The 10,169-nt window shown below is 41.3% G+C and overlaps 1 protein-coding gene across 4 annotated transcripts; it reads left to right on the top strand.

Annotated features, from left to right (window-relative positions):
* Nucleotides 1-104: 104 nt before the first annotated feature.
* Nucleotides 105-10,169, top strand: LOC141753864 (flotillin-1). 4 transcript variants are annotated; one of them, XM_074612490.1, is made up of 14 exons: nt 105-279; nt 458-549; nt 1,429-1,492; nt 1,682-1,757; nt 2,378-2,468; nt 3,945-4,088; nt 4,299-4,418; nt 4,682-4,777; nt 5,800-5,952; nt 6,050-6,231; nt 7,255-7,300; nt 7,497-7,634; nt 8,185-8,349; nt 9,322-10,169. In XM_074612490.1, exons 3-14 carry the CDS (start codon nt 1,450-1,452, stop codon nt 9,340-9,342), a joined length of 1,275 nt encoding a protein of 424 aa, XP_074468591.1. In that variant the 5' UTR covers nt 105-279; nt 458-549; nt 1,429-1,449; the 3' UTR covers nt 9,343-10,169. The 4 variants fall into 4 exon arrangements, with proteins under 4 accessions (XP_074468591.1, XP_074468590.1, XP_074468593.1 ...); XM_074612489.1 differs by lacking the exon at nt 458-549; XM_074612492.1 differs by lacking the exons at nt 105-279; nt 458-549 and adding an exon at nt 2,129-2,268 and having other exon boundaries at nt 1,428-1,492.

Consider the following 10,169-nt stretch of genomic DNA (forward strand, 5'->3'; position numbering starts at 1 on the left):
TATGTGAGTACTTTCTTCCCCCACTAGCAGAGAGGCAGATGAAGTCACTCCACCAGGCCACTAGATGGAGGTCTCACTCGGTCTGACTGATGGTTGTGCTCAGTAAGAGCTGCTGAGCTGCAGTCTGTGTTCTTCTTGTCTGAGGTTCTGACTCACTGCATCAGCTGGTGTCTAACAGGAATGCTCCTCACCTGGGATACAAATTACCTTATTTGTAGCCAAGACACACTGCTACTTATTCCTCCTCTTTCACCTTAAAGCACGTCGTTTATATAACCGGTAAGTGTGTCGCTATAATGCAACTCTATGCACATCCATTCTGCATGCTCCATCCATTCTAGACAGACAGACAGCTGATGGTAGTCTGCACAGTTGTAACGTTGCACAGACCTTTTGAAGCGTTATATTCTTCCTTAATAAGTGACTCTATTTGTGGGTGTTTCTGCTGTTCTTGTAGATTTTACTGCGCAACATTTGTCTGAAGTAGATTTGAGCTGCTGGTGAGGTCTGCTGTCTGGTTCCCATCACAACCCTCCATCCTCTTCCAGGGTGGGAGTCACAGACAGTCACCACAGACACTGACACTCATTTTAGGGGACCTTATTATTACATTTATTAGATAATAAAATAAATGTGTGTTTATATATGTATATATAGTCCAAACAATTCCTTTATTAAATTGAGTGTTTGTAAGGTTAAAGCTGCAGTAGGTAGAAATGGAGCAAAAATGATAACACTTTTATAAAACGGTTATATTTATTATAAATATTTATTATATTTCTATAAGATTTATTAAGATAATACAATAAATGTGTGTGTTTGTTTATTTATTTATATATATATATATATATATATATATATATAATGTGTGTTTATGTTACACACATTTATTTTATTATCTTATTTATTATCTTATTAAATCTTATAGAAATATAATTAAATTATATATATATATATACATATATATGTATATATATATGTATATGTATATATATATATATATATATATATATGTATATATATATGTATATATATATATACATATATATATTTATAGTCCAAACAATTCCTTTATTAAATGGAGTGTTTGCGGGGTTAACGCTGCAGTGGGTACAAATGGAGCAAATATGATTAAATTATTATAAAACAGTCACTATATCCTGACAGTGGTGCATGAGACAGGTAATCAATATTCTGTTACTGTAATGCTTATTTCTCTCCTCCAATGTTTTCAGGAACATCTTGTAGTGCACGGTTTAGCTGTAAGATGAGAATGTTTGTGACCCGTCAGCCCTGTTTAGATCAGTTGAGGAAATACCAAGCACCGCCCACCAGCCGGAGCTCAGCCAATAGGAACGCTCTCTCTCTGAAATGACCTTAATAGTGACTGATTTTATGTTTTATTCTACTACTTTCTTTGTTTTTTAGTCTGAAAGAGGAACAGCAAACATGTTCTACACCTGTGGTCCCAACGAGGCTATGGTGGTGTCAGGTAAAACCACAGCCTGTATAATATAACGGACACTTATAGCAACTTTTTTCAATTTCAATTTCCATCCATTTGAAGGCTAAAACATGAAATAAAACAATGATACCATATTTTGTTCATATCACTCAACCTTATGTGAGCGTCATGTCTGAATCTGATATGAGGTTCTGCTCCGTGTCTCATCTCTCTCAGGGTTTTGTCGTTCTCCTCCGCTGATGATACCCGGAGGCCGAGTGTTCGTCGTCCCGTGCATCCAGCAGATACAGAGGTTGGCAAATGTCGATGTCTGTCGTTCTTTAATTTCTGACGTTGCTGCTTTTTAACTGACGTTATTACCAGATGTACAAAAAGATGGCACACATGATAAGATGGCAAAAGGCATTGCAGCAGCATGAAATACAAATTGGAAAGGAAAAGAGTTTGATGAAAGGTAGAACAAATTTGCAATTATAGTGCCAGGATGACTGATGGACACAGATTCAAATCAGTGGCCATCTTCCTCCTCCTCACTAGTTAAAACTGAGCAATAACTGTTGTCTAATAATGTCATTTGTGCTGTACATAAACCACTGCTTACCCGTAGTCAACAACCACCTCACAAGTGCAGTTTGATTTCTATCTCCCTGTCAAATCAAACAGCCTGCTGCCAGGCCAGACCAGGTCCCGTTTTGGATCTGCCAATGCACATGCTGCTCCTCCTACATTCATCTCAGTTCATCATCTGGCACCAGACGTACTGTTCATGTCTGAGCGCTGTAGCTGGCCTTGATCCTGTACCTGTAAAATCTTGCACTCAGCGCTTGCAACTCAATACAAAGCGGAAATTACTACACTTTAATGTATACCATTAGAGCAGCAGATAATCAACCATCCTCTCCCCTCCACCAGGATCTCCCTGAACACTCTGACCCTGAATGTGAAGAGCGATAAAGTCTACACCCGCCACGGAGTGCCCATCTCTGTCACCGGGATAGCCCAGGTCAGTGTGCATCTCTGCAGAGAGAGCAGCAGGCTAGTTCCAGCATTCTGCCTGCAGCCTTTCAGCCCTTCACATTGTATTGCTTGTACTTTCTTTTACTGTAATGACTCAAGCTGCCTGCTGCAGATTATCAACATCTCAGCACGAGTATTCTACCTACTCCTATTCAAATGTAGTTTCAGCCACATTTGACAACAGATTTCTCATCCTGTGATGATTTATTGTTCTGATTTTATTTTTTCAATATCAGAGTGTCAGTTATTGGTTTGCATAAAAATTCAATAGATTAGATTTATTTTGAATATGTAGCAAATAATAAGAAAACAAAAACAACATTATGCAGTAAAATGAACAGTAAACATTTACTTATTTTTCTGTAATAATTTATTGGAAGTATCAGGTGTACAGAAACCTACAAATAAAGCACATTATGTAAATGATTGTCCCGCCATATTTTGGTATTTTTCCGCCGAACCCTCACCCATCGCTGATGCAAAAAAGATAAAGACCAAAAAACAAAATGCAATTTAAAAAAAGAGGAAGAAAAAAAAGAAAGAAAAATGAGACAAAATAATATACAGCTAATTCTAAATAAACTAAATATATATTATATGATCGAGAAGGAGTAGGCAGAAGTAAAAAAGTAAAAATCTATAACTTAAATACATAAATAAGCATCTTAATATATACAAAATAAAATAATAATAGCAACAACAAGAAGCGTCACAGTCCCGTGAGGCAAGGCCTCTTATCCCTGTACCTCTCAAAACGATGTTCTTATACATTTTCTTCAATTGAATTATATTTATGCTCTGCTTAATTTCTTCATCTAAACAATTCCATGAATTCACCTAAGGCTGTCAACCCGATTAAAATAGTTAATCATGATTAATTGCAAATTAATCACACATTTTTTATCTGTTCTAAATGAACCTTAAAGAGAGATTTGTCAAATATTTAATACTCTTATCAACATGGGAGTGGACAGATATGCTGCTTTATGCAAATGTATGTATATATTTATTATTGGAAATCAATTATCAATACAAAACAATGACAAATGTTGTCCAGAAACCCTCACAGGTACTGCATTTAGCATAAAACAATGCCCCAAACTGCATGTGATTATCATAAAGCGGGCATGTCTGTAAAGGGGAGACTTGTGGGTATCCATAGCACCCATTTACATTCACATATAAGGAGGTCAGAGGTCAAGGGGACCCCTTTGAAAATGGACATGACAGTTTTTCCTGGCTAAAATTTGGAGTGTTATTTAACCTCCTTCACGACAAGCTAGCATTACCTATCTTATCTTATCATATCTTCACTCTAGCTTTAAAACGGAGCCCGCTACAACCTAAAAAACGCAAGTATCTAACCGTATCTAAATACGTTAAAGAAATGAATGCAGTTAAAATTAATTTGCGTTAACGTGTTATTACTTAATAATAATAAACGTGCTGCTGTTTCCAACAGATGAAGATCCAGGGTCAGAATAAACAGATGCTGGCGGCAGCCTGCCAGATGTTCATGGGGAAGTCAGAGTCCGAGATCGCTCACATCGCCTTGGAGACGCTGGAGGGACACCAGCGGGCCATCATCGCCCACCTCACTGTTGAGGTACCGTAAGGGTCTGATGGGTGTTCGTTTTCAGTGATTTACTGGAGTTTAAAGTCCTAGTCAGTAATTCAACCATGTTGCCTTGAAACAGTGTCAACATGCTACTTGCTTTGTTCACGACAGATTTACATGAATTCAGTTGAGTATTTGACAAATATTATTGTTTTGATTTTACCATGACCTTGAGAGACTTCTTCCTCTTACCTACAGGAGATCTACAAGGACCGAAAGAAGTTCTCAGAGCAGGTTTTTAAGGTGGCCTCCTCTGACCTGGTCAACATGGGCATCAGCGTGGTCAGCTACACGCTCAAAGATGTTCACGACGACCAGGTAGCCACTACCTCTTGCAATGAGGCACTTTTAGAAGTGGGACATTGTATAACTTTTAAAAAATGCAAAATGTTTAATTGCGTATTTAAAAACAAAACATTGAAACTGCACTCAAAAGAATGACACAGGCCATCGAGGTGCACGTTTCTCATCTTCTGTTAAAATAAAAAATAAAATGAATTTTCCGTATCTTGTATTAATTCTGTCTTGAATGAAGAACTTTACCAACTGTAACATCTGTAACATCTGTTTCTGGCACGCAGGATTATCTGCATTCTCTGGGGAAGGCTCGGACGGCCCAGGTTCAGAAAGACGCTCGCATTGGAGAGGCCAAGAACAAAAGAGATGCTGTGATCAGGGTGAGATATTATATCATCCTGCAGGATATTGTTATTCCTATGAATGTTCCAATAAAAGGACATCTTGGCGATCATCTTGTTTTTAGAGTAGTCAGTCACTCGTCTATTCCTTAGTCTGTTTTGTTTGGTTGTCAGTGATATTTGTCTATACTCTTGTCCGTATTTTTAGCATCTTCATCCTGTTTATCCTGTTTTCAAGAGTTATTCCCATTGAGCCCATTCTCCCCCTCCTTTCTCTCTGCCTGTTTCGCCCCGTTTCCACCGCAGGAACTTTCCCCTGGAACTAAGAACCTTTTGAGGAACTCTTTGCAGTTTCGACTGTAGGGACCAGGGTCTTAATTAAGTTACGGGGACATTTCACCCCGAAAAAAGGACCCAGTTGTGGGGTTGTACTTTCTGAAAGTCCTGTAACTTTCCGGGTGGAGTTTGTAGGGATGATCGTCGCTGATTGGTAAAACACACACAGCTTCAACTGTACCGCTTCATTCCTAAAACAAGGAAGTACTCTAGTATTGATTTAGGACGAGGGGAGAACATTTCTCTTTGTTTCACAACATTAAGAGTGAAGTTAGGCTCTAGAAAAGAGAGAGAGAGATTGCACAGCGAGCTGAGAGGGCGAGCTGCAGAAAAGAGAGAGAGATTGCACAGCGAGCTGAGAGGGCAAGCTGTGGAAGAGAGAGAGACGTAGTGCGGCGGTGCTGAGAATGAGAGAAAGAAGGAGTTATTTTCTTATTATTTAACGGCGGTTACGTTCTAAAGCACAAATAAATAACCATCAAAACAATCAACAGATGATTTACTGTGGAGACAGACGCTCTTAGTTTCATTTTCCTCTGCTGCATTTCATTCATTACATCCAACGTCATATTGCTTTGTCACAGTGGAATCATCTGCCTAATCTTGGCAGGTCTTTAGACCGCGGTGGAAATGCAGTGAAACATTGGGCTGAAGGAACTTTTTACTTCCTTGAAAAGTAGTGGAACCTTTTGGTGGAAACCCGTCTTTTCTCTCTCCGTCTTCAGGAGGCCCATGCCATGCAGGAGAAAGTCTCGGCTCAGTACAAGAACGAGATCGACATGGCGAAGGCCCAGAGGGACTACGAGCTGAAGAAGGCAGCCTACGACATCGAGGTCAACACTAAGAAGGCTGAGTCTGAGATGGCCTACCAGCTGCAGGTACACAAGAGTGTGACTGCAATCAGTAAACACATTTACTGACTGGATCTAGTATTTTATAATACTGAATGACGGAATGTACTTCTGTTTCCTCCAGGTAGCGAAGACGAAGCAACGCATCGAGGAGGAGAAGATGCAGATCCAGGTGGTCGAGCGGACGCAGCTGATCACGCTGCAGGAGCAGGAGATCACCCGCAGGGAGAAGGAGCTGGAGGCCAAGGTGAAGAAACCTGCAGAGGCTGAGAGGTACCGCCTGGAGAAACTGGCTGAGGCTCAGCGGTGAGTGGAAAGTTATCTTATAGCTGCTCTTCCAAAGCTACAGGGTGGTGTTGTGAGTAGGAAGGCGGTCTAGCACTGGAGACATTTCTCTGTTGATGTGTCCCTAGGCAAGATACTGAATCCCTGGTGTTTCGTAGCTGAGCTGACCTACTGTATGTGGAGGATTGAAGAAACGTTTTATATTACAGCAAGCTTCTATCTGTCACCTGCTAACCCTCCTTTTTATGTTAGTAAGTAGGCTTTCTATTCACACAGATAGATAAGGTATTTAATGGTATGGTAAGGTCAATTAAAACCAGTGATGGAAGAAGTACTCAAACCTTTTACTTAAAGGGACTCTATGTAAGAATCAGACATGCTTGTTAACAGCCACACCTCTGGCCGTTAAGTCAACGAAAGTCAGCGTCGGCACCAAAACTGCAAAGTTCTATCTAGTGAAGCCCGTCTGTTAAATGAGCAACAGGACGCTGACTTTCGTTGACTTAGCAGCCACAGGTTTCGCTGTTAACAAGCAGTGTCTGATTCTTACATAGAGTCCCTTTAAAGGAAGATACTGAGTTTGCCGAAGTTCCACAGCTGGACAGCAAAAGCCCGGTTACCTTTGTTGACAAGTATGGATTTTGGACCCATCAGTAGGACCCTGCCAGAGGATCTCAAGCATCAATCAGGCTCATAGGGTGTCAGCAAATCACAGGCAGGAGCCAGACCATTCAAGGCTTTAAAAACTCCCAGGTAATCAGTGAAGGGCAGCAAAGATCGGTGTGATGTGGTCGCTTCTCTTAGTACGAGTTAAAAGCCCGGCAGCAACGTTTTGAATCAACTGCGGTCTTTGGATGTTCCGCCTGATGATACCACAATAAAGTGCGTTGCAATAATCAAGTCTGGAGGAGATAAAAGTGAAAATGAAGGACACACCTCGTGTTGTACGTAGTATTGTTCATGATATAGTGGTATTTGTCACTATTGGCTGAACCGTCTGTGGTTCTCTGTCTGACTCTGCGTTTCTTTCTCTCCTCTGTCCAGTCTGAAGTTGATCATGGAGGCGGAGGCCGATGCCGAGTCCATCAGGGTGAGTCACAGCTGATTCCCAACTCGGCTGCCGTTAGTTTTTTAAACAGTTTAAAATGGAAATCATGATGATAATTTTCTGAGATATTGCTCTTTATGCCCACTAGAGTTCTCTAGAGTTTGTCTGTGTGTGAGTGTAATACACCAAGTATCTTCTGTTCTCTGGTCCAGTAATCCCATCTTCTCGTCTCCTTCAGGTGAAAGGTGAGGCTGAGGCGTTTGCTGTGGAGGCCAAGGGTCGCGCTGAGGCAGAGCAGATGGCGAAGAAGGCGGAGGCCTTCGAGCAGTACAAGGATGGAGCCATGGTGGACATGCTGCTGGAGAAACTGCCTCTGGTGAGAGACGACATAACCAACAGTCCACAACGGCCATTTATACCTTCTACAGCCTACTGTTGTTGTTGTTTTTGTCTGCATCGCTGCTGTTTGTGGCCAGCTCATTTAGTAGTTAGTGCACCTTTTACAAAGACTGTTAGACTTCAGAAAACCAAAAGAAAGGTATCAGTGTTGATTTGCTTTCTTTGGATACCTAGTCACAGCATAACTTTTCAGAAACTTGATATTGTTTGCTATTTCAATTTCACATTTTATCTGACTCTTTCTTCTTAAATCATGTCAAAACATATCGTTAAAATATTTAAAACAAAACAAAAAGAAACACTTTAAAATCATATAGCCAAATAATTATGATATTGTGCAAACTAGCATGTATTCAAATTCATGCATGCGGCATATAAAACTCAGGGTTAATTCAATTAGTTTCACTGCTTAGCTTGCACACTGTCACCTCTGGGTTCCTCAGAGTCCCTCGTCACTTCCTGTTTCATCTGCCTATAAGGAGTTTGTGAGGATTTTAACGTTTGGTAATATCTCTGTCTTCCACCAGATGGCAGAAGAGATCAGCAAGCCTCTGTGTGAAGCCAACAAGGTGACCATGGTGTCCAGCGGAGGCGGGGAGGTGGGCGCAGCCAAACTGTCAGGAGAGGTGCTGGACATCATGGTCCGCCTCCCCGCGGCTGTGGAGAAACTGACCGGAGTCAACATCTCCCAGGTAACACATCCATATCTCCATTACACTGGATTGCACTGGACTTGCTGACTCTGGTCTGCTGATACGTATCATGTCAAATACATCATGGAGGACTCAAAAGCACACTGACACACATACAGTCCTGGCGTTTTATCACCTTATTAACCCTCTGAGGCCCACGATCCCGACCAACTTCACTGTCTTTCAGAGGCTGTAGCAGGTTTGGTTTCAGAGCTAGAGTGAAGGTACAGATATCATATGAAACTAAAAAACCTAAGGAATCCATCGGCAACATGTCATGCAGGGAAGCTAAATAACGCTCCAAAGTTATGCTAAATTTTGGCGAGAAAAAAGGGGGTACCTTGACCTCTGACCTCCAGATGTGTGAATGTAAATGGGTTCTATGGGTACCCATGAATCTCCCCTTTACAGACATGCCCACTTTATGATAACCACATGCAGTTTTTTGAATGCAGTGTGTAAATAAGTGAATAGATGTGTGTTTTTCAGCGTCAGCCTCTGTTCAGCAGCAGTCGGGATCACTTCGCCTGCTGTGCGTCACAATAACTCGCTGCCTTGATAACCCAGCAGCACACAGACCACAGAGAGATGTGGCGAGGCTTTTCGGGTCGGGTAGAATCTAACGTTAACGTTATCTCTGTCGGTCCAGTTCGTTTGCTCGCTTCCGCGGCTGCAGAAGGATGTTTGCGTCCCGTGGACGGGATCACACAGATGTAAAACAAAAACAGATGTTTCGGACCGGGAATGGAAATTTAAAAACGTTGTCTGTAGCGTTGTTGTCGGAGAAGCCAGTATTTCAATTTAGCATGTTTCCTTAATGATCTCTGATAACATTTCATGGTCATTTTATGATTTATTACAGTAAATATATGACATATTGGTCCTTTAAGTTATAATGCTTTGAGAGTTGTAACTATTTATTAATATAAAAATGACAGACAGACCTCCTTCTCTTTCTCCTCCATTCTGCAGGTGACCTCTCGTACAGGCTGAAGTGAATCAACCAGTGGTGACCAGGCAGATCCACCCCACCTCCATCCCGTCTTATCAGCTGCCTGGACTCAGTAACACTAACACAGCCTCTCTCCTCCCGTTCCCCCTCATGTAGCTGTCGACGTGTTGCTGTGATGTGAGAATGGCATACACACTCTTCTTCTGTTCTTGTTCGTCTGTCGGTCCCTGATACCCGGGTCTATCTGGGCTAAAGTATTGTTCTCATCTGGCTACAGTTACAGTTGTTATTTGCTTTTATATAGTCCTCCGGTACTGCATTGCATTCAGCATATAAACGCAAAGCATTCAAATGGTTCCCACATATTTTATTTTCAAATTCTGGGCCCGTTACTTAATTTACATCGGCTTGACCAGATTTTACAAAGCATCGAAACAAACAACAAACGTAACAGTAGCCTCTGTGTACTTTTTAAACTTTCGTTTTAAACTTCATCTTAACAGTCTCATGTCCTTTACCTACCTTCTTCGTCTCTTCAGTATGTCACATTGTGTGTGTCTGCGTCACACTGATGAGAACGTCTCTATTTGTCTCGTCGTGTCTGTGTCTGCCTTTGAATGTCTCCTCCATAACTGCCTGTCCACTGCCTTGCTGCCAAACCTTAAGTGCATCTTAACATGAACGTTTAACACAAACACGCATTCAAAACCTTCGTTTACTAATGCTACTGGCATTACATCATCATTACAGCCGGTGGTTTTAGCCATCAGTCATGTCTCACCGTGGGATCCTGAAAGAATACATATTTAATGTATCATTAGAGCAGGGGTCAGCAACCTTTACTATCAAAAGAGACATTTTAGGCAAA

This window comes from Sebastes fasciatus, chromosome 17 (assembly GCF_043250625.1).
Source record: "Sebastes fasciatus isolate fSebFas1 chromosome 17, fSebFas1.pri, whole genome shotgun sequence".
Lineage (NCBI taxonomy): Eukaryota > Metazoa > Chordata > Actinopteri > Perciformes > Sebastidae > Sebastes > Sebastes fasciatus.